This window comes from Lycium ferocissimum, chromosome 3 (assembly GCF_029784015.1).
Source record: "Lycium ferocissimum isolate CSIRO_LF1 chromosome 3, AGI_CSIRO_Lferr_CH_V1, whole genome shotgun sequence".
Lineage (NCBI taxonomy): Eukaryota > Viridiplantae > Streptophyta > Magnoliopsida > Solanales > Solanaceae > Lycium > Lycium ferocissimum.
The window spans coordinates 27,595,629-27,620,177 of record NC_081344.1 but is presented as its reverse complement, the minus strand read 5'-3'; the positions used below and the strand labels follow the sequence as shown (position 1 = coordinate 27,620,177).

Here is a 24,549-nt window from a genome sequence, read left to right as displayed (position 1 = left end):
GATCCAGTAAGAATTTGGAACTTAAGCAATGCTGGGAAAGACCGTACCAAAAGTTTATGTACGCAACTCCATACGTAAAAGGGAAATAATAAAGATAGCACGAAAACAAAAGAAGCAGGTAATGAGGACCCCAAAAAAAGGGATAGCGCGAACAAGCTTCAAACTGCAAAAATCACTATTTACACATTCCACTACCAAGATGACAATTTTGTCGTTATATGTTTCCGTTTCCAATTCCAATGATCTCCATGTAAAAACTGCAGCATAAGGATTGTCAATGAAGTATGAACATGTCCTTACACATTACGCGTACTTCTAGCGATGGATTTTTGGATCAGAACTGTTTTTGGGATTTGACTACATCCATCTTCATATGGTCTTTGTGCTACACATTCAACTTTTGTGAATGTTTTCTGCCGCAGTTCTGGCTTCCCGAAACGAGAATCTGCTCATTGGCCAATTTAAATTCGTCAATTCAGAAAGCCAAAGCAAACATAGACTTAGAAAATAAAAAGTTTGTTTCTTTGCAATCACGAGCTAACTTTTGAATAAAATGAACAAGAACTACTCCAACTAAAACTTCAGGTCAATTCAGGGCTAATTTCCAATTTAAACACTGGCTCAACACCATTGACTGAAATATAGACCAATGAACAAATTATGGGATATGGTTGAACACATTGTTTTCTTGCAGGCATCATACATAAAGGGTATGTAGGTAAAACATGGAAGCCTTTAGGGAAAATCATCTGAATAATTGCATAGCACCCAATGATGACTAATCACGGCAGTTACGAATGCAGATTTTATATGCACATACAAGAGATGACCTACCCGAAGATAATATTATACAAAATCAAACTGAGGCTTCTTTGAAGCGGGATTCATGCTTCTGTTCTGAATATCGATATCAAGCAGAGCTCTTTGCCTGTTCCTAGCACTGTCAACGTAATCTTGGAGAGGGGGGAGCAAACCACCAGTACCTTCATCTTTAGGAGCTTGACCACGAATGATCTGTAACATCCAGACAGAGAAAAAGTAAAAAGGGGGAGGAGTGTCAATATCCCGTCAAGAGAAGAAGAATAGCAAATCTAGTCTAAAAATTAAAGTAATACCTTTGATGCCCAACGTCGTTCCGCTTGCTGACAGACATCCCTCATGTCCCGCCCAGACAATCTGTTGGTAGTAACTCAAGAGTGGTTAGCACTCAGCAGAACTCTCACATGTTAACTAGTACTCCCTCCGTCCCCATTTTATGTGGTAGTGTTTGACTGGGCACAAAGTTTTTTTTTTTTTTTTTTTTTTTTTCGTTCCGCTTGCTGACAGACATCCCTCATGTCCCGCCCAGACAATCTGTTGGTAGTAACTCAAGAGTGGTTAGCACTCAGCAGAACTCTCACATGTTAACTAGTACTCCCTCCGTCCCCATTTTATGTGGTAGTGTTTGACTGGGCACAAAGTTTTTTTTTTTTTTTTTTTAAAAAGGTAAAAGTTTTTTAAAAAAAAAAGATAACTTTGGGGTCTAAAACAAGCCATAGACATTTGTGTGGCTATAAATCATCTCATTAAGAGTAAAATGAAAAGTTTAAAGTTAAATTGTTTCTAAATAAGGAAGTATGACATTCTTTTTTGGATATACTAAAAGGGAAAGTATGACACATTGGACAGAGGGAGTACTATATATTTATGATCCCAAGTGAGAAAATAAAAGTAAAAAATAAGAGGGAAAATATTAACTAATAAAAAAATTTAAAGCTGGAAAGCCAAATAGTTCCAAACCACATCCCCCAACTCATCTGTTGAAGTTGAGCATACCAAGAAGTATGCACTTTCATCTGTTTTAAGAGTGAAGCAGTTTGAGCAATAAATGCTTACCCTTCCGTGGCTCTTGCAAATTCAGATAATTCAGAATCTGTCAAATGCTTTGCATACTGTGCGGCTATTTCCTGACGAGTCTGTTGATCAGGTAGGGGGAATGTAATCATGGAATCAAATCGGCTGGAATCAACAGGAAATGATAAATTAGGGAGAGCCAAAGTTTCAGAAGGTATCATTTGGACATCTAAAACCTCATTTACCTAATTAAAGCAGGATCAAGGTCTTGCTTTCTATTAGTAGCAGCCACTACCACTACTTTCTTCTCCTGCTCAAATCCATCAATCTGCACCAAGTAAATTTTTAATAAGCCATCATATAAATACTGCTAATGTCATCATATATATAAATTGTAGAAGTAGATGCACTTTCTAAATGGATATAAAACTAAAATAAGCATCATTTTTTTCAAGCCAAATCCTCCCAAGACCACGTCTGAGAAGCTATTGCTTGCTTCAGCATGTGGAACCTTAAATCTTGCCTTTATCTTTCCCAACAAGTTATGGAGGTTATGGAGGACTCAGATTAGGGTAGAAGGCTAGTAGGTAGTCGCTGTTTCGATCTATAGTCTATTGTCCTTTGATTCTTGCTACTATATGTTGTTTCTTGTACTTCGATTATCTTATTTATCTGTGGTAGCTACTGCTTCCTTTTTTCAGACTGCTCTATCTTGACTTATTCGCTTTCTTTAGTTTCATTTGCATTTTGCTTTGAACTGCTTGTGCTTATCTAACCTTTCTCGTTGTGTTTTCTCTTGAGCCGAGGGTCTTTCGGAAACAGCCTCCCTATCTTCCAAGATAGGGGTAAAGTCTGCGTACACTGTACCCTCCCCAGACCCCACATTGTGGGATTTCACTGGGTATGTTGTTGTTGTATCTTTCCCAACAAGTCTCTAACAATACAGGGAGAATTAGAGTCAAATATAAACCATAATAAAGCTATGAGATATGATTGCTTGCACAGTGTGATCGAATAACACAACCCTGTGTATTATACAATACCGTACCGACAATTTTCTTGAGGGTATTACAGAATACTAAAAAGATTCTCGAGGGGTACTAGACCATGTCCAAACATTCTTTCGCATATCATTCACATATATTAATGCTAGTGATTAAGCGTATACAGGATTTCCAACAGTACCTGCCGTAATAGCACCGATAAAAGTCTGCGTGTTGCTTCATGTGTTTCGCCATCACGAGCAGTAGCAAAAGAATCAACCTGCCATTGTGTGGTTCAAAAAAGTGATACAAGGATAGTGGATATGTTGGACGACAATTTTGACAGTTATAAAGGGAACTAAATGAGAAGAATTATGTCGCTGTAGTCTCAGGGATTACCTCATCGAGGAAAACTATAGCACCATTTGGGAGATCATTGGCAAGTGAGAACACCTTCCCCAACAGACGCTCACTTTCACCATAGTACTTTGACATTATAATTTCCAATGGCACATATAACAATGGGACACCCTGCAGCAGTGGAAGATAAGCTCACCAAAACAACTAAAATATTGTTAAGCTTCAAAACTACTGCTGCTGCACAGGGCAAGGTGGTAATAATACTTGGATTAAATTAACGTCAAAACTCCAAAACACCGATGAACCCTGCCGAACTCGCCAGGCTGTCTGTACAATTATAAGTTTTCTGTTTTTTTGGATGGGTTTATAGATCCCTTAACTGTTGAAGCACATCGAAAGACAAGGACGACATCAAACAATGTAGGGACATTCGCACCACCACCGTCATATTCAAGATTCAGGGATGTAAGTGAACTCAAAACTATTTTCCTGACGGTATCAGGAATATAGATTAGATTGAACCTTATCAAGTACAGGAATCACATAAAATAATACAAGTAATAACTTCCTACATACTGGCATGTACAGCACGTGGTATTACTTCTGTGACTCCATTGACTAAGGTCTAACCCAATTTTCCCTTACAATCTCTGCCTAGATCCAAGCTCTTACATTCATCTTGGTTGCATTCTACAAAATCCTGCAAGCTCCGGCAAAATCGAGTATGAATCCTTATAATTACTTACTTAGATATTCCTATCCAGATGGTCCAAACACTTGCATTTAAAGTGAAATGATTATGGAGTTAACTATGACCTCCTTTCATATAGATGAGCTTTTATGGGCACTTTTTGGGATAAATGGATAAAGATGAATTTTGGGGTGCACCAGAACAGGATAAATTTGCTAAGATGCAAAAGATTGGACTTGGTTTCAGTTAAGTGATATCTGCAGAGACTAATATACCTCCAGTCATAGAAGCAAGTATCTTTTTGCTTTCTAATTGACATCTATTCAATGAACTGAATGCATAAGCTTGCATTTTCATTCCATAAACTGGATTCATGCTTAGGTTTCTGTATACTTATGTACACTATCTATATTCTGAACTCGGTTCACTTCATAAGATAGGTTTATGTCAGAATATTTGCTTTTGCACTGCAGTAACTTTGTTTTACTGCTTTTGAATAAACTTTGTTTTACTGTTAGTAATTAGTTAGTTAGAAATATATTCTGCAGAGATATTCTAGGCTAGGTTAGTTAGTTAAAGATATACTCTGCAGAGATATTCTAGGCTAGTTTATGATTATCTTTTTACTGTTTTTCTTTTCCTATAAATGCAGAGCTAAACATAGCTGAATAAAATAATTCCCTTTGACTGCATTGCAGTATATTTTTCTCTCAGTAATTTTTTCTCTGTTATTTCCTACGTTTTGTTAAAAACCAACAATTGGTATCTAGAGCCATTTTCTTGAGGGACTTATGAGTGAGATGGATTCTGAAAATAGCTTTTCTCAAATAGCTCCTCTGGTCTTTGATGGTGAGAATTATCATCTCTGGGCAGTAAGAATGGAGACTTATCTTGAGGCTTTAGATCTTTGGGAGGTCGTGGAACAGGATTATGATGTTCTTCCGCTGCCAAATAATCCCACCATCGCCCAGAACTAAAGCCAAAAGGAAAAGAAAATTAGAAAATCAAAGGCAAAAGCAACTTTGTTTGTTGGTGTCTCTGCAACAATTTTCACAAGTGTTATGGCTCTCAAAACAACAAAAGAAATTTGGGATTATCTGAAGGAAGAATACACAGGAGATGAAAGAATACGAGGCATGAAGGTGTTGAATTTAATAAGGGAATTCGAATTGCAAAAGATGAAGGAATCTGAGACCGTCAAAGAGTACTCAGACCGGCTTCTTGGCATTGTTAACAAGGTAAGGTTGCTTGGCACTAAATTTAAAGATTCAAGAAATGTTGAAAAAAATCTTGTTACGGTGCCTGAAAGATATGAAGTATCCATAACTACCTTGGAAAACACAAAAGATCTTTCCAAAATTACCTTGGCAGAATTGCTAAATACAATGCAAGCACAAGAGCAAAGGAGGCTTATGAGACAAGATGGTATGGCTGAAGGAGCCTTGATAGCCAACCACAAGGCTCAAAGCAAGGGTGATAATTCAAAGAAAAATTACCCACCTTGTCAGCATCGTGGCAAAAAAGGTCATCCTCCATTTAAATGTTGGAAGAGGCTAGATGCAAATTGCAAGATCTGCAACCAACTTGGTCATGAAGCAGTGATTTGCAAAAACAAATCTCCAAAATATGACAGCAGCTGTCCAAGTCGCCAATGATGAAGAAGAAGAAGACCACTTGTTTGTGGCAACATATTTTCAATCAAAGAATCTGATTTTTGGATGATTGATAGTGGTTTACAAACCACATGCCATATGACAAATTTTTTTTTTATGTCTATGAGAAACAAGAAAGTCAGAATCAGGAATGGTGACTATATTCCTGCAAAAGGAAAAAGGGACTATTGCAATCAAAACAGGGTCAGGTACAAAAATAATTTCAGATGTTCTTTACGTGCCTGATATTGATCAAAATATGGTAAGTGTTGGCCAGCTAGTGGAAAAAGGATTTAAATTGATATTCGAAGACAAGTACTGTGGAATCTTTGATGCCACTAAGCAGGAGATTTTACGAGTTAAAATGAGAGAGAAAAACTTCTCATTTAATCCAACAGAAGATGAACACGCGCCAGAATTTGTTGATAATCAAGAGCTGCAACTTGGAGATATATGGATCAAGCTAACTGCAAGACCAAAGATGAATTGGCAGATTTGTTCACGAAGTCAATTCCAGCCAAGTCTAGAATTTGCAGTTCCAAAACCAAGGAGGAGTGTTAGAATATTTGCTTTTGGACTGCAGTAACTTTGTTTTACTGCTTTTGAATAAACTTTGTTTTACTGTTAGTAATTAGTTAGTTAGAAATATATTCTGCAGAGATATTCTAGGCTAGGTTAGTTAGTTAAAGATATACTCTGCAGAGATATTCTAGGCTAGTTTGTGGTTATCTTTTTACTGTTTTTTTCCCCTATAAATGCAGAGCTAAACATAGCTGAATAAAATAATTCCCTTTGACTGCATTGAAGTATATTTTTCTCTCAGTAATTTTTACTCTGTTATTTCCTACGTTTCTTTGTTAAAAACCAACAGTTTATTGAACAGAAAAATGATTTCAGATTAGGACAAAAATCAGTAATTTCTTGTGAATCAAGGGTTCTTAGTTATAACATCTTCAGCAAGAAAAAATAATCAAAGACCACTATGCATAATATAATTACAGTCATTGAGTTCTACATTGACTGGCCTACACATACAGGTGATGACAAATAACAATAACACAAACCAACAATATGGTGAGATCAAAGCTATAAAAGAGAGAACTAGCATACCGCTTGATTAGCTATAACACGTGCACAAGATGTCTTTCCAGTTCCTGAAAGAAGAACATATATCAACAAGCATTATCAACACCTCTGCAGAGGTGGATATTACAGGAACAAAATCACCCTTGAAATCCCCTAAATTAATTAAAATGTTCAGTTCTTTATTTTGCATAAAAGTCCAGGCAAATCTGAAATAAATAGTCAAGAGACAGGACATGAGGCCATGCAACAATTTTAGTCCCCAAGGTTGCACACATACTTTATGTAACTCCTCTAGTTACGAGTATTAGACAATATTAACAACGTTACTCCTACCACAAGAAAAGCGTTAATATAAACATAAAATGTGCAAACTGAATCTGTTTTGCTTGAAATTAGTAAATCTAGAGAGTTTATTCCAAAACTTACCCTTGTTTCCCCCTACCCTTCACCATACCCCACACCAATTCCATACCACCCACTTCCATCACCTCTAGCATTTGCACTTTTTTATTTACTTGTATTTAATTTTTATTTTCTATTTACTATCAATAAGATCTATCATTTTCCAACACATAACTGATTAGTGAAGACCAAAAAATAAAGAAAGAAATAAACACTAATATTGAAAAGTAAAGAAGTTTATTTTCAAAAAAAAAAAAAAAAATCATGAATAATGAACATATAATGTGCCAATAATTATATTATAATTGGTTGAATTATAGAAACTTCAACTGACATGTTTTACACTGCAGTTTACAATTTTCATGGAGGGGCCTAAGTTATTACATACTGTGGAACTTTTAGGGACTAACTTACTATGTTTATAAGCAGAGGACTAACATAGAACAAGTGAACAATATTAAGGACTAATTGTGTCATTTCTTCCATGCTGAAAGGTACTCCCTCTGTCCCAATTTATGTGGCACCCTTTCCTTTTTAGTCTGTCCCAAAAAGAATGTCACCTTTCTATAATTATAAAGAAGTTAATTTTAAAATTTCTTTTTTACCCTTAATGAAATGATTTATAACCACACAAATATCTAAGGTTTGTTTTAGACCACAAATTTCAAAAGTCTTCCTTTCTTTCTTAAACATTGTGCCAAGTCAAATGGTGCCGCATAAGTTGGGACGGAGGGAGTAATAAAATATCACGTGTTTTGGGTTGGAAAGTGCCAAGAGTGGTTTTGTGGAGATGCTTACGACCTAGAAAAGGCTTACGCCTAAGTGCCAAGAGTGGTTCTGTGGAGATGCTTGGAGGCTAAAGGCATACATGTTCTGTGGCGTACATTAGAGCGATCAAGGACATGTATGATGGAGCCAAGACCAGGATAAGGACAGTCGGAGGAGATTTGGAGCACTTCCCAGTTCTGATGGGTTTGCATTAGGGATCAGCTCTTAGCCCGTTTTTATTTGCCTTTGGTGATGGATGGATTGACGCGACAAATTCAAGGTGAGGTGTCATGGTGTATGTTGTTTGCAGATGACATAGTCTTGATTGACGAGAGTCATAGCGGAGTTAATGCTAAGCTAGAGGGTTGGAGATAGACGTTGGAGTCTAAAGGATTCAAGTTGAGTAGGAGCAAGACAGAGTACATCGAGTGCAGGTTTAGTGGCGTACCTCATGAGGCTGACGTGGAAGTGAGGCTTGGTACCCAAATCATCCAAAAGAAAGGAAGTTTCAAGTATCTTGGATCTATTATACAAGGAAATGGGGATATCGATGATGATGTCACACATCGTATTGGCGCAGGGTGGATGAAATGGAGGCTCGCTTCCGCAGTGCTGTGTGACAAGAAAGTGCCACCAAAACTTAAGGGCAAGTTCTATAAAGTGGTGGTTAGACCGACTTTGTTGTACGGAGCAGAGTGTTGGCCAGTCAAAAACTCTCACGTGTAGAAGATGAAAGTCGCGGAAATGAGAATGTTGCAGTGGATGTGTGGGCACACTAAAAGAGATAAGATTAGGAATGAAGACATCCGGGACAAGGTGGGAGTAGCATCAGTGGAGGACAAGATGCGGGAAGCGAGGCTGAGATAATTTGGGCATGTGAAGAGGAGAGACACAGATGCCTCAGTGCGGAGGTGTGAGAGGTTGGCTATTGACGGTTTCAGAAGAGGTAGAGATAGGCCAAAGAAGTATTGGGGAGGTGATTAGACAGGGCATGACGCAATTTCAGCTTACCGAGAACATAACCTTAGATAGGAGGTTGTGGAGGACTCAGATTAGGATAGAAGGCTAGTAAGTAGTCTCGCTTTTTCTTTCGCACTAGTAGTCGTAGTTTTGCTCTATCGTTTATTGCCCTTTGAATTCTGTTTATATTTGTTGGGTCTTATCGTTCCAAGCTATTTTATCATGACTTTCTCGCTCTTGTTATTTCTCATTTTCGCATAGCTTTGATATGCTTGTCTTTATCTGACTCTTTTGCCCTGTTTTCTCCTGAGCCGAGGATCTTTCAGAAACAACCTCCCTACCTTCCAAGGTGGGTGCAAGGTTTGTGTACACTTTTCCCTCTTCAGACCCCACATTGTGGGATTCCACTGGTTATGTTGTTGTTGTTGCGTTTTGGGTTGGAGTAGTGACCCTTTCTCTCAAAAAATATGGCACTGTAGTTGAATAAAAAATTGGGTAAAGCTAACACATCATCCCAATTTCTTCCTTTTAAGATTCACAGAGATATTACCGTTTTCCAATTAAATGTTATCCAAGAAAATGGAACATGTGAAAAACAAAACATGCACACTAGAAAAGAAAGTTTGTAGAAGGCTCCATAGATCTCTATCTTTCTATCATCCCACATGCGTCAATTGGCTACATAGTTAGATTTGCAAGAAATTTGTGATGTAAAAGCAGCCAAACTCAAATTATGTCATTCCAAGTCCATTGAATTAAAAAAAGAAAATTAAACAGCGCTAGTTGGCAAAGCTATGTTTAGCATGATCAGAAGCATCAAGATAAATATAATGAAAAAGTAAAATTTGAGCATCATAATTACAACAGGCTGATTACATAAATACAAATATATATACAAGAGCATCGGAGCAATATGACTTTGAATGAGCGTCTCCGCACTGAATAGAATATAAGCCTTCAACATTCAGTCATAGAGGTCAAACCTGGTGGACCTTCAAATAAGACTGCCCGGGGCCTGTTCGTCTCAAATTTGCGCCGGGTCCCACGAGCAATATCATCATATACTTCAGGACTTTGCAAAGCTAGCAGTATTGTATCTTCAATATCCCTAGAAATTAGAAAATCAACTAAAGGTCAGCACTTCAAGACAATGTAGATACTATTCTTGACAAGAGGTACCATTCACCAGTAGCTTGTACTATTTTTGACACATGCACATTCACCGATAAAGCATACACTATTATTGAAATCAAAGTCACTTAGACTCTTGCATGATTTCAAATATACAATTAATGAAGCAGCTAAATTCAAGTTACTACAAATGTTTCAGGAATTGGTCATCCAGTCAATCCTAACAAACAATGGATGTGCATTATCTCAAATGGTTTCAGGGTAAAGTAAATGATTTAGGCAACAAAAATCTAGATTGATACAGCCTCAAACATGATAGAGAAACAATTCCCAGCACTAGATTTAGAAACACATATTTTGTCAGAATTAATTACAACTTAAAGAAAGAAAAGGTAAGCTTGATAATTTTACATTACTATATTTTGATTATCACGAACTTGGAAGATCACATGCACCAATAGTCCATATGAAAATCCATCTAATGCTTGGCTATTACTTTAGTTGAAGTTTCCGCAGGCATTCTAGCCTCATCATTTAAGATGTTCTCATATGATCCTATACTTCTTTAATTCCTATTCATTATTTTGCATCATGTTTGCTACTTATCAAAGAAAAGGTTATGGTAAGGAAGGGGAAACTAAGTAGCAGACAACTTCTGGAGAAGTTGTGAGAAAGTATGTTGGAAAAATGGATTGTGCAAAAAAGAAAACGTAATGGATAGTCATAGCTTTATTGAAGATTTTTAAGTGGTTGTGGGTGGAAGAAGACCTTTTCTTGAAAAAACACCCTGAAATCACTTCATCAAAAAGACTGTTTTTGAAGAACTTCTAGAAAAAGTTGTAACAAACACACCTTTAGAAAAACTTTTTGCAAGAGATCAAAAGGAATTTCATGGAAAACTGCCACCTAAATGGTCTTCCTCATCAATCAAGGAAAACAACTGATATTTCTCTTTTGGATCACAGGGAAATAACCACAGGGCACAGGGAGTTGGAGTCTGGAAAAGCATCGGAGCACTATGGCCTAGTTTCTCCCAGAATATTGGTTTTAAAATAGGAACCGGAAGAAGAATCTCCTTCTGGAAAGACAACTGGTTAGGTCATTCCTCTTTCAAAGATCAATTCCCTTCCCGCCACAATATCACACAGAATGCCAACCTCATATTAGGCTTTAGCACAAAGCTGGGACAATCACCAGTTAAATAGTAGGTTCAGGAGGAATTCCAATGAACGGGAAATGTAGAGAATTTCAGAATTTTTCAGCTCACTTCCTTCGTTTCAGGTTATGTGTTTTGTGTGGAGAAGAGGCTGAATCCAACAATCAATTGTTTTTGCATTGTTCTGTTACCTCAGGAATTTGGAAACTGTATTTCGACCTCTTGGCATGAAATGGACCATGCAAAGAACAACTAAAGATTTTCTTTTGTGCCTGAACAAGAAGTTAAAGGAGGCTTGGTATACAGTTCCTGCTTGCAGTGGGTGTTTTATATGGAAATAACGAAACAGAATATGTTTTGAAGATGAACAGAACTCTGTAATGAAAGTAAAATCTGATTGTATTATGTTGCTATCCTTTGGTGTAGATTAGAATGGGTAAATGAAGCCAAAACACTCTTACAGTTCGTAAATCTTTTGAATAGGCAGTCAGTTTTTTTCTTCTATTCTCTTTGAAACAACAGCACTTTCTTAGTGCTTTTTTATTTTGGACATCAATACTACTAACTTTTTCAGAAAACGAAACCAATTTTCCTCTTTTACTTACTTTCCTCTCACCCTTCATCCTTTCACCCCAACCAACCATAAGGTTATACAGCAAGACACATCTCCATTATTTCTACTAATACATATTTCTAACTTTCAGGGAAAAGAAAGACTAATTCAAACTTCCATGTTCTATCTCCAGTTTAACATTTCCAGGGTTGTAGAAAATGCACAGATGTGATGATCCAAATCAGAGTCAGTTACCGTTTCTGTTGATTATATCCAGCAATATTCTCCCAGGTAATATTAGCTTTTGGATTACCACTAGTGGGCGCATTAATGCCAAAGATTTTTACTCCCATAGACTCTAGAGTAGTAACCGTTTTATCTGCAGAAGGAACTCGGCCTGCATCTCCTCTTGATCTTAAGTCCACTGTTTTTTGTTGTCCTGCTAATTCTAGCGCAGATACCAAAGCATCAAGCTCCTCATCAGTAAAGCTCCCGGGCTTCATAAACTCAATCTCCTGCCCATAATTGCAGAAACTCTCATTATGTTCCAATATTAGGTAGGTTTTAATTTGCAAGCCAGAGGAAGCACAGTAATGCAAGTGATTCCAACAAAATTTGGTTCAAAAGTTACAGGAAATGTACAGCTTTGTCAGCGCTAATGAGTGGACGAAATATGAGAATGCATAAATCTTCATCATAAGGATTTGTATCCCTTCCACCAGCCTGCTCCCCTGGAGTTCCATTTTTCGTTTGGGGATGGCTAAGTGCCAGTTGCCAGGCAACCCCACTGCAACGGACAGAAAAAATCTTTAAGGAGACTAGGGACATTCAATTGATGAAGCAAACAAGATAGACTATGAATATCAAAACGCATTTTAAAATTTTCCAAATGACATGAACTGTAATATTGGTGCAAAATGATCTGACATCGTCAAAGCAATGCTTAACTAACCTGTCCCAAGCGCGTAACATCATATTTGATGCTGCACTAGGATCTTCAAGTTTTACTCCGAGTCGTGAAACAAGGCTTGCAATTAGTAGCGGAATTTCACAGGTTGGAGGAACTTGGAACTTGATAGTAACCTGCTAGAATGAAAACCCAACCATATTCCTCAATTAATCTATTCCTCTTGAAAAGTGAATTTAAAGCTTTTAAAGAAAGTGTCAAGGGCTCAAGCAAACAAAACTTTAAGCTTCTGCTATCTAGAAGGAAAAGCAATAACCTTTTGACCCTTTACGGCAACAGTAAAACGAGGATAAGAACCATACTTCACTCCTTTGCTCTTGAGCAGGTTTTCTAATCTGCGTCTCTCTGCTTTTGCTGTTTCTTCAAGGGGATTGTGGCTTGGAATTGGAGGAGAATCAGAAGGTGGAACTTTGGGACCAACCTATATAAGAGCAAGTTAAATCAGTACCTGTTCTCAAATTTTTATCATTTTGTCAACTAAGAGCACCAAATATCTTATTAGTGACCAGCGCATTTCCTGCATTCGAAAGGATTATCATCTGTACGGTTTACCTACGTAAGCTTACATGATATTAGTGAGGTGCGCTTGATTAATCATAATTACAGAGTGACACGTCATGGCAATATAAACACCTATGGACAAAAATTAACATCAATAATGGATGTTGACCTCATCAGAATCTGCATAAGTTACATCCAGGACTCCAACTCCTAGCAGTCCAGCTAAAATGGCAGGAATAGTAGTTGAAGGTACTGATCTTGAAGAAAATGTACGTCCGTGACACCCAAAATTTCCTGTAACACAAATTCAAGTTTAAAATCTGCAAATCTCGGTAGCACTTCAAAACAGACAGGATATTTCCCCAAGCCTCACAATATTCCCTTTTTCCTGAATAAAGAGAACAGTAAATCCTGACCACTCAACAAATAGAGTAGAATAGATTGATATGTATATGAACAAGTAAATACTCTTTTCAGTACAAATAATAATACGTAAATATTCCCTAGAAATAGGGCTGCAGACCTAAGAATGTAGGCCAAGTGGCTACTAACTATAACTATAACTACACCTCAATGCAAACTAGTTGAGTTCGGCTATATGAATTCTCCATGTCCATTCCACTCTAATTGGGTTCACTTCATTTCAATACTCAATAATATATCTTTTAAAACAGATACGGGTTTCCTAAAACTAGAGATTTTCCCAATTTCACACTTATCCTTACACTAACATACAAATCTCTAACCAAATAAGAGCCTCCTGACAAATGCTAGACATAATAAAGTGTCCCAACGATGAGTCTGTCTAGAAAGCAGAGGCTTTATGTTTCTTCTTTCTGAACTGATACATGATTCACGGAGGTTAACAAAGATGTGAGTTGGAAACTGTGAAATCCAACCTTAGCAAGGAGTTCGAAGAGATCAAACAAGTTGGTAAGAATACAAAGTTCTTTCATTAAATAGCCAATGCCCACAATAGATACAATTGTATTGACAAGACTGAGGTTGAAGACAAGAAGATTAAAGATCTTGGAGACAAAAGAATGAGTAGATGAAAAGCATGACTCCTTAATCTGATGCAGTTTATGGGAGACAAAGCTTTTATATGACCTTTTGGGAGACAAAGCTCCTGGACTCGATGACTTTAATGTGGGATGGTATTATGAAAAAAGTTGGTTTTTTCCCACAGAGAAGGCACTTCTGATAGGAGTTTTAATGTAACATATATTGCTCTTGTTCCCAAAAAGAAAGGTGTTCTGGAAATAAAAGACTATAGGCAGATCAGTTTGCTTGGAAGTGTTTACAAGATTATTGTCAAGGTGCTTATAGAAAGGTTGAAGATGGTGATTAATAAATTAGTCTCCAGGAATCAGAATGCTTTTATAAAAGGAAGGCAAATCATCAACGCTGTTATGGTGGCCAATGAATGTTTGGAACACTATCTGCAGACAAGCTGGCATAGAGTATTATATAAATTGGATTTAGAGAAGGCATATGACTATGTGATGGTCATAATTACTTCACATAATGAAGTTAATGGGGTTCGGGAACAAGTGGATCCATGGATACATACATGCATATCTACAGTCAGGTTCTCTATTATTATTAATGGGAATCCAGAAGGATTTTTTTAAGACATTGAGAGGCCTAAGATAAGGTGATTCTCTTTCACCTTATGAATATGTTATGATAATGGAAGCACTAAGTCTCATGTTGAAGAGAGCTGAAAATTTTGGATGGTTTGCACACTGATGGTTATACTGAGAGCAGTTTGGACATTTCCCATATACTTTACGCTGACAATACCCTTCCTTTTTTTTTTTTTTTTTTTTTTTTGAAACTGGTAACTTTGAACAATACCCTTCTTCTTTTTGAAGCTGATCGGAAACAAGCTTTGCATCTCAGAATTATCTTACTGGCATTTGAAGCAGTGTCTGGCCTTAAGATTAATCTGGTGAAGAGCAGTATTTTTGCTGTAAATGCAGAAGAAATATTCTGGAGCTCTCTAAAATACTTGGATGCAACATAGATTCTTTTCCTACAACTTATTTGGGTCAACCTCTTGGTGCTAAATTGAAGGCAAAGGGATCTGGCAGGGGTTCAGGATAGATGTGAGAAAAAATTTGCTCCACAGAAGAAACGATATTTGTCCTTCGGCGGTAGACTCACTTTGGTGAATAGTGTGTTAGATGACATGCCTAAATACTTGATGTCCCTTATTCCCATTCCTTCTACAGTGGAGAAAGAAAGATCAAGTTGAGAGGCAATCTCATTTGAGAAAGTAATGCTATCCATCAAAAGATGCATATTTTTAAGTGGCAAAGGGTGGTGATGAATAAAGAAGGGGTGGCATTGAAGTGAAAAATCTCAAGCTTCAAAACTTTGCCTACTTTTCGAATGGCTTATGAGGCTCAATGCTGGAAAACAAGGTCTAGCAAGGGGTTATCAACAGTTCAACACCACAAATGGGAAGGAAGATCATTAGACTCCTAAAACTACATTAATGACTAATAGAACTAGTTGGAAGCATATTTGTTGTTATTGAGGAGTTCAGTTTTTTAATAGATTGACTGTGGGAAATGGCAAAAACATCAAATTCTGACTGGCTGATATTCGGCTACTAAAAGATGAGTTTCCTACTTCGTATAGTTTTGCCATATATAGAAAATGTCTGCCAGCTAGTTGTTTCTCTAATTCTAGATGACATCTACAACTTAGAGACGTTAATGCTTGGGAGATTGATGAGCTTGGTTTTTGTTGGAATTCGGAGATTGATGAGTTTAGTCTTCTATACGGTTTTTTTTTTTTTTCCTGATAAGGAAAATCAAAATAGTCTTCTAATAGAGGTTTTACAGTCTGTATCTCTGAATGGTAGTAATATTGATTCATTGCAGTGCCTGGATAGAAAGAGAGGAGTCTTTACTTAAAAATGTTGTTATGATCTACTTCAAAAGCAATCTGGTGATTGGGATATGGATTAGCCTTGGAAGATTATATGCTAATTAAAGGTAACATCCAAAGTGCCTTTTTTTAATAAAGCAATAATTATTAGAAAGTTTGGACCAAAAAAGCCTGTATATAAGAAGTATACTAAAAGTAAGAACCTACAAAAAAGATATGGTTTTCTACGAACGGCACCCTATCTTCTATACACAAAGGAACCTCATGATTGCACCAAAAAGAAATAAGTGATAAGAGACTATTCCTTGATTGTACAAAGTTTGTCTCTACGCGTTCGAAAGCTCGCCTTGTTCTTTCTCTCCAAGCAATCCATATAAGTACTAGTGGAGTACCAAATACATGCCCTGTGTCTTCCTTCTCTCCTACCACAATTCCAACTAAACATTAGCACTTTTACGGTGTCTGGCATCACCCAAGGCATTCCAAACCAACCCAAAACTTTTCACCATAGTCTCGATACCTCCCAAGGTGTCTTTTTTTGGTTGGGTGGCAAGCAAGAATGCATTGTATGATCTAGGACAGTCTTCAACGAAGAGGTGTGTCTTTATGCAGTAAATGTTTATTCTGTGAAGATTCTCAGGAAAGCAGCAGACACTTAGTAGGCGTTTGGCCATAGAATCCCGAAAAAAATTCACTTTTTTGGAATTTTTGAAGTTGGAGTTGTGTTTGGCCATAATTTTTGAAAATTATATTTGGTTGTTGAAATGTACTTTTTTCTAAAAAAACATGAAATATGATTTATACCCCCAATTTCTAAAAACTAGCAAAATCACCCGAAGCAATTAATAAACATAACCAGTGCGAGAAATATAGCAACTATACTCGAGATCAGCTTATGCAGTGCTCAAAACTGATGGTTTCTTTCCATCAAAAGGCTGCAACTGGGAGGCTTACTGGTGTACACAGAAAATATAACATCTTTAGATATGACTTTGTTGCAAAATTCCCACCTGCTTCTTTTCTTTTAGAGGCTTTTTAGCACATGATGTTGAATGTTGTTGGAGCGGAGAGCAACTGAGCAACATAAGTTGCCTCTGACCAGTGAAAAAAGCTGTATGAACTCTTAGGGTAAAAATTGAGCAACATAAAAACTTTTAGGGTAAAATTTGAAAACAAAAAAACAAAAGTAATGGTCCAAAACAGAAAATGGAAAAAGTGAAAAACAAGGTTTTGGTTGTTTTCAAATAACAAATACAACTTCAAGTTGTATTTGGAATTTTTATGGCCAAACATCATAAAGTGAAAAAACTCCAGAAAAAAGTGAATAATTCTCATGGCCAAAGGGGTCCTTACTTCATTGCAATCAAGTCCAGCTAGTTTGGACACTATTTCTTAATCTATTTGGAGTATGTTAGGTTATGCCAGGAGATGTAAAGAGCTTATTATTGTGCTGGCAGGGTCAGAGGATATCCAAAACACTGAAAACACTTTAGAAGACTGTTCCACTATCCATTTTGTGGACTATTTGGTTTGAGAGAAACAAGAGATGCTTTGAAAGAAAAATAAATCATGTATGTTATAAAGCATAGATGTTTACAAAATCGTTACTTTTGGTGTAGGGGTCATATTTCAGATAGCTTGATACAATTTTTCAATTTTTTGGATAGCATTGGACATAGATGAGAACTTTAATACCCTTTATTGTACTCGTCATAGTACCTTCTTGGCCCTTTTTTAATAAAATTTACTTTTTTTGATAACCTTAATGAAATTTTAATTTACCTAACCAAAAAACAAAAAGATGTGATCTTTTTTTAATTGCAAACAAGAAAAGCACTATTGAGAAGATTTTTCATTTTTCAGGTTAAGAAACATTTATACTTGATGTGATCTTGAAATCATGGAAAATCATAAAGAAGAGGAATTTTAACACTATTACATGGTCCCACTAATACAATTAATATAGGAATTGTTAAGAAAATAGTCTAAAATATTTGGAGATTGAGATTTATATATATAAATATTTGGCACATATATCTATGAAGGAAGGTACAAAAGGATATGAGTGCTTATTACTTGACCACATACTTAAATGTAAAGTAAAACATAACAAGCCGAAAAATATCACAATCACCATTATCCATTTCAGATTCTAGTGCTTTTTTTTTTCAGACTGCTTCTGTTGTTAACCCTTATATACCTCCCTCACCAACTACTATTCTTGGTCTTGTTGCTCCAGGAAAAAGATTTAGTTGATGGTTTGGCCTTCTAAATCCACACGTTCAAACACAATTATAGCTTAGCGGTGTTATTAAGCTATGTCCGAAGCATGCCTAACCCCTTAAGCTAGGTTCAATGCAGGCGGAAAAAAAATAATAGGAAGAAGAAAAGGTTCAATGCAGGCTAGAGCTTGGCTGTACTTAGGCTTGTCACCTTAAACAAAACTGCATCTAAGGAGTTAGGTTCTGCATCCTCACCTTTACTAGCTTGTAGTTTAAGCGTGAATCTACCCTTCAAGGAAATGCATGAGGCTATGATTTTGACAGGTTCCTAGTGACGACTAAGATTATGTGTCCGAAATGTCAACCGTGTTAACAATAGTATCCTTTTAATTCAACATGTCATCAATGATACAGCTTTTACAAAAGAAAATGAAAAAAGCTGCAAAATTTCTGGTCAATTGATATGTAAGTGAAGCAGAAGCAAAAACATTCCACAATCCAGAATCTGCTGAGTCTAATGGTAAAACACTAGACCTTCTTGCAACTCTGATCGAACTAGGAACATGTTAAACATCTTCTAATAATTTAGGCCTCATTTGTTTTCATTAAGATTAAGACGTCTGAATCTGAATACACAGCTGAATGATTAAGATGTTGTCTCTAGATCTAAACACTGAATGATTTAGATATTTTGTTTTCTCAACATCTGAATGTGCATAATGTAATTATTTACACACAATAAATATAAATTCAAGTAAAATCGGAACTAAAAATTAGAAAATAAATACAAATTTAATAAAATAAAAATATTATTTGATAAAATATGAAACATCTATGTTTGCTAGTAATGATGGAGATGTTTGTAGTGATGGTGCTTTGGGGTTTCAGGGGGTGGGGTATGGTGGTGGTGGTGGGTGGGTGGTAAATGTGGTGGTGGTGGGGGTGGGTTTGTGGAGTGGGGGTGGAGGTTGGGGTGGTGTTGGTGGTGAGTGGGGGATGGGTAGTGGAGGGTTGGGGTGGGTGTGTTGTGGGGTGAGTAGTGGTGGTGGTGGGTAGGTGGGGTGGTGGTAGGGGGTAAGTAGGGGGTGGGTGGTGGGAGTGAGGGGATGGGGGGAGATGGAGCCGGTGGTAAAAATTATCCATACAAAATAGCTCTTAATGATATTAAGACTTTGTTCAAGATCTTAATGATTAAGACCAACAAATGCACTTACTGGTCTAAGGTCTGAACTCTAAACCATTCAGATTCAGACCACCATTAAGTGCAAACAAATGAGGCCTTAATTAGTGTTCTCCATTCTTGACACTTCATTTAAAGTCTATCACAATCTCTAGTATCTCTCGTTCAGCATAGTACAAGATGATGCAAATCATAATTGAGAATCACAAGCTAAAGTTCATCAGAAAGAAAGTATAGAATATATGATGAGCCCAACTCGAAAGTGGTTATCTCAGTTAAGTCACATAATTGTCACTGGACATGCTAGTCATATCTCATATCCATAATATTTGTAGAAGGACCATGCCAAATACAAAGCATCTTTTTGCATCATTAGGTCCATAGGAACTTTTCATTTTTTTTTTTCCCTCCTTCCTACAGATTCGACTTTGATAACCTATTGAATTTCACACTTATCCATGTAACCAGCTTGGCTTCAAAAGTGTATTCTTACACCCATATTCATAACCACTAACCAATCATCTTACATGACCATGTTCTTTGCTTTTGGCATGAAGAACAATGAGAGAAAACTTCCACATAAAAATAAGAAAAAAGATAATCAATAGAATCATATTTGAAATGCCCCATCTCTAACAACCTTAGGTCTAGGGTCTAGTGTTTAGGATTAAAATTCAACAACAGTCTTAGTGACAGGATTAGAGCTACCATAATCTACCGAAGTCTAATTAAATAGTACTAATACATAATTTACAGAGTCGTACCTCATCATAATTTACCTACATAAGTAAATGGACAAGTCTAATTACTATCACAGAGTTGATTTCTATGGTCACTCAACTAACAGTTACTATCTCAGAAAATCAGTTCCTTTTGTCAAAGGAAATTGGAATAAAAAAGATACTCATTGTCATCTATAATTTACGAAACAATACATATATATAGGTATATATACATAATGTATAGATAAATATTAAAGTGGCACCCGATGACAAAGGCATGCCGTAGTGCCGGTAAATGGGCCGGACGTACTATCACGGGATCGAACCCCCCGTAACTACACAATTTTTTTTTTAGAAAAAAATTAAATATAGGTCGGCAAGCGACCACGTGAGGTACAAATCCTATTCTAATCGGCATCACCACGTTCTATTCTAATCTCTTTCTTTTTCTTTTTAATAATTTGTGTTGACTTAGTTTCAATTATTAGTAATTTAGTTACTACTTTTTAGTTACTACTTTTTAGCTTTTTTATTTCGGTACTACTTTTTGTTTAGGTATATAAACTTTCTGAATAAAAATCAAGAAACATAAACCTAGTTCTTGGGTTCCCCCTTTCCAAATCAAAATCAATACGGCAACCTTCCGAATTCCATTGCCAGAACCTTAAATCTCCATCTTTTCCCAAATTCCATTCTTTGTATGTCTCTTGTTTGTCTCTCTTTCTTTGTTTCTTTTAGTTATTTACTTGTTTTTTGTCTATTGGAAATTTGAAAGAAATAAACATTAAAAGAAGATTTATGGTGCGAGAATGTGAAAATGGTATTTGTGTGCAAATGGACTTGAAGGAAACTAATATGCATTTATTTGAATGTGACATTGAATCGGTGATATCAACCATCGAAGGCTTGCTTTGAGTTTTAGGTTCATAAAGTACTTTTTATCCATTTTGGATTCATTTTTTTGCGCGGACTTAAACACGAAATCCTTTTTACTTAAACCCTAAAAGTAATGAAATGAATTACAGCCACAAAAATGTTTCCTAAGGTTTTAGTTTTAGCTAAAAGTGTGTCCACATATTATTTTTTCCTTAAAGTGCATTAGAAATACAAAATTAGCACTTAAGTGATTCCTTCGTGTTTACAAGTCAAACGTGAGTTGAATATAAATTTTATTGAATGGCGCGAACATAAAATCCTGGGATGGTCCCCGAACATCTTTTCCTTTCGATTTTTGTCACCTTGCTATAATAAGAAACAATTTAACTTTAGAATTCCCCTTTTACCCTTAATGAAATCCCTTTTACCCTTAATGAAATGAATTACAGCCACAAAAATGTCTAAGATTTGTTTTAGACCACATATTTTAAAAGTATTTCTTTCTTGAACTTTGTGTCAAGTCAAACGGTGCAACATAAATTGGGATGGAACAATTTTACTTTAATTTTGTTTTACCTAAATGAAATGATTTATAGCATGCGTAAATTGAGAGAGAGAGAGAGAGAGAGAGAGAGTAATAACAATTAGCTGAGTGACCAATCGAGAAATCAACTCCATGATCACATGTATACTCACCCAAATAACGGAGCAATTTCGCGTAACGGCTTAGCTAAAACTAGTAGTCGAAAATTAAGCCAAAGTACATAAACAGCGGCAATATACATGAAACGAAATGCGATAGCAAAATTCATACCATTGTGCGGAGATGGAGAAAGGGCTAGGGTTCTGTAATGAGAGTGAAGTGCTCTACCAACACGCCTTATTGACAACGCCATAATTGAAGTCGCTCTAGTTCAATCTGTGGCAACGGTGGATGTTGGGGGTTCAAGTGCGCAATAATAGAAACTTCTCCGTTAACCACTATTGCAGAACATCTGGTCTGCCTCGTCCTTTGTAATGATGCATAGTGCTAGGCTATTTTTAAATAGAAAGTTTTAAGCTAGGCTACTTTTAAATATACAAGTATATCATTGTTTTTGGTACAGATTAAAAAGAAAAATGTATCACTTAAATTAAGACAGAGAGAATAATAATATATATTACTTCCTCCATCCTATTTTAAGCTTCTTAGTTTGACTGGACACAAAATTTAAGGAATCAGGGTGTGTTTGGTTCACGGAAAATGTTTGTTTTCTCAGAAAATAAGTGTTTTCCTACTCATTTTCTTGTGTGTTGGTACGCAAATTGAAAAATGTCATTTTTAGAGCATAATGCATATGATCAAAGTAAAATCACTAAGAAGTTTTTTGAATTCGGAGTGCAACTTTTGGTGGTAGGGAATACGGAGGGGGGGGGGGGCGCTAGGTTGTGTAAAAAACCTAAAAAAAAAAAAAATCTGGAAGAGGGTGGGTTTTGGGGGGGGGGGGGGGGGTGCTGGGTGGTGTAAAACACCAAAAAAAAAAAACTTTTAAAAACTTTTTTAAAAAAAATAAAATTGGAGGGGTGGGTGGTGGGGTTGCATTTTTTATAAAAGTAAAATAAAATATATGAAAAAATAAATTCGGAGGGGTAGTGAAAGGTGGGGTGGGGTGGGGTGGGTGGCTTGGGGTAGTGGGTGAAGTGGGGGTGAGGGAGGAGGTGGTCGGTGGTGAGGGAGGTGCAGATGGATTTATGGGTGTAGGGGGGTGGTAGTGGTATGGCGTACGGGGTTGGGTTGGGAAATGCGTCGGCGTGTTTTTGTTTATCCGGAAAATGTTTTCTCGCAAATTTTTATGGAAAACATTTTTCAAGATCTAAGTGCAACCAAATAAGAGAAAATAAGAAAACATTTTCCGTCATACCAAAACACCCTTTTAGGGGCTTTTGAATCTTATGATCCTAAATTAAAGATGTCTGTAATTACTAAAATATCATGTAGGATATTTGAATTGTCAAGTTACTAAATATAAATACAAAATTCTTTTTGGGACAGACCAAAAAAGAAAGTAAGACATTTAATTTAAAACGGATGGAGTACTATCTTTATTTACCAATAAATAAAAATCTCTATGGCCCGCGAGACATGCCTAATAACTCCTAATTCAATAGTGGTTTTAGTCCTGGTTCATTTAAACCTCGCGAGGTTCGGTCGGTTAACACAAACTTTATGGACGTCTTTACATTTTCTTCATGTGTTTTCGTGTTGTTGATTTTAAGTTCAAGTTAAAAATAAAATGGGCTTACACATTTGATCGGTCGATAAAAATAATTACATTTGCTAGTTAAATATAAAAAAAAAAAATTACAATATTTTGTATTAAAAATGTATATTTTTTGTATATTATACATTAGTGTACATTTATTGGCTATTATTTTGGTGGACAACTATGTGTGTCAATTTCTCAAAAGAAAATTGAAATTGGATATTGACGACTATCAAAATGTTCAGATATTAATTAATTTCTTCTCTCGTGAAGAGTTGTCAATTAATTTTGATTATTATGATACGGGAACAATCAGTGTATCTTTACTAGGTTACAACGTATGTTGTGTTTTTTATCCATGAAGTATCATGGGCAATTATTAATCTTATTGGTCGTCTCTCCTTTGTTCGAAATCCTCATTCAGTTTTGACAAAGTCGTATTTACATGTGTACTAATTTGTTAGCTGAAATGTAAAAGAAAGAACACAAGATTTAACGTAGTTCAGATCAAAGTGATCCTACGTCCACCAGGGAACAACTGACTTTATATTATTAATAAAGGAAAGAGAGATTTCCCAATTACACCTAAGAGAATGCTCTCTCAACTCTGTACTCACTACAATGTATTGTATGAATTTTGAGATCGTTCAACAATGAAGAATGGTCATCTTTTTCTAGATGACCAAACTTGGGCTCCAAGCACAAAAATCGAAAAGGAAAAATAAATACAAAATTTGTCCTCCACTAATTTTACTTGCTAGCCAAGTATATTGACACGTGATTTACTACCACATTATCCAAACCAACTCTTTCATAACTAATTTTATAAATGGCATCCCCATGCTATTCTTCTGACAACCAAAACATAGATTCCCCTTTTGACCTCATCTTTTTTTTTTTTTTTGGTAGGGGAACTTAATAATTTTAAAAAATCAGTCGAAAAAACTCATGCTATTTATTATGAATATACAATTTTAACTTATTGAACGGTTTGGACTTGTACTCATTCATGTTATATCATTCTATTTACCTTTTTTTCTTTGCTTTGGTGCAAGAGTTACAATTCTCTAGTATAAGCACTCTAATTATCAATTACATGCAATTGTTATAATTTTTAAAGCGTTGAACTTCAAATAGAGTTGGCAAATTAGGGGATGAGATTAAATTTTGACCAACCAAAACTGATCAAATCAATAGATGGTCTGATTCAATCCATCCAAAATTGTCTTCGGGTCAAGATGGGTCAAATGATGGTGTAGACAATAAAATTCGCGTCGAGAAAATAATAACCAGGACAGGAAAATATCGCAACAATCGTAGTATTTGATTTCACGTATAATGACTTAAATATTTATATGAATT

The 24,549-nt window shown here is 36.2% G+C and overlaps 1 protein-coding gene across 2 annotated transcripts; it reads right to left on the bottom strand.

The window, feature by feature from the left end:
- Positions 1–150: 150 nt before the first annotated feature.
- LOC132050137 (cell division control protein 48) lies at positions 151–21,909 on the bottom strand. 2 transcript variants are annotated; one of them, XM_059441201.1, is made up of 15 exons: positions 21,759–21,909; positions 13,213–13,337; positions 12,799–12,963; positions 12,528–12,658; positions 12,218–12,362; positions 11,831–12,090; positions 9,719–9,843; positions 6,630–6,673; positions 3,216–3,347; positions 3,019–3,096; positions 2,079–2,170; positions 1,876–1,998; positions 1,116–1,176; positions 835–1,014; positions 151–445 (listed from the first exon to the last, which is right to left on the bottom strand). In XM_059441201.1, the coding sequence occupies exons 1-14, from the start codon at positions 21,838–21,840 to the stop codon at positions 847–849; spliced, it is 1,731 nt and encodes a 576-aa protein (XP_059297184.1). In that variant the 5' UTR covers positions 21,841–21,909; the 3' UTR covers positions 151–445; positions 835–846. The 2 variants fall into 2 exon arrangements, with proteins under 2 accessions (XP_059297184.1, XP_059297186.1); XM_059441203.1 differs by having other exon boundaries at positions 2,079–2,161.
- Positions 21,910–24,549: the final 2,640 nt, after the last annotated feature.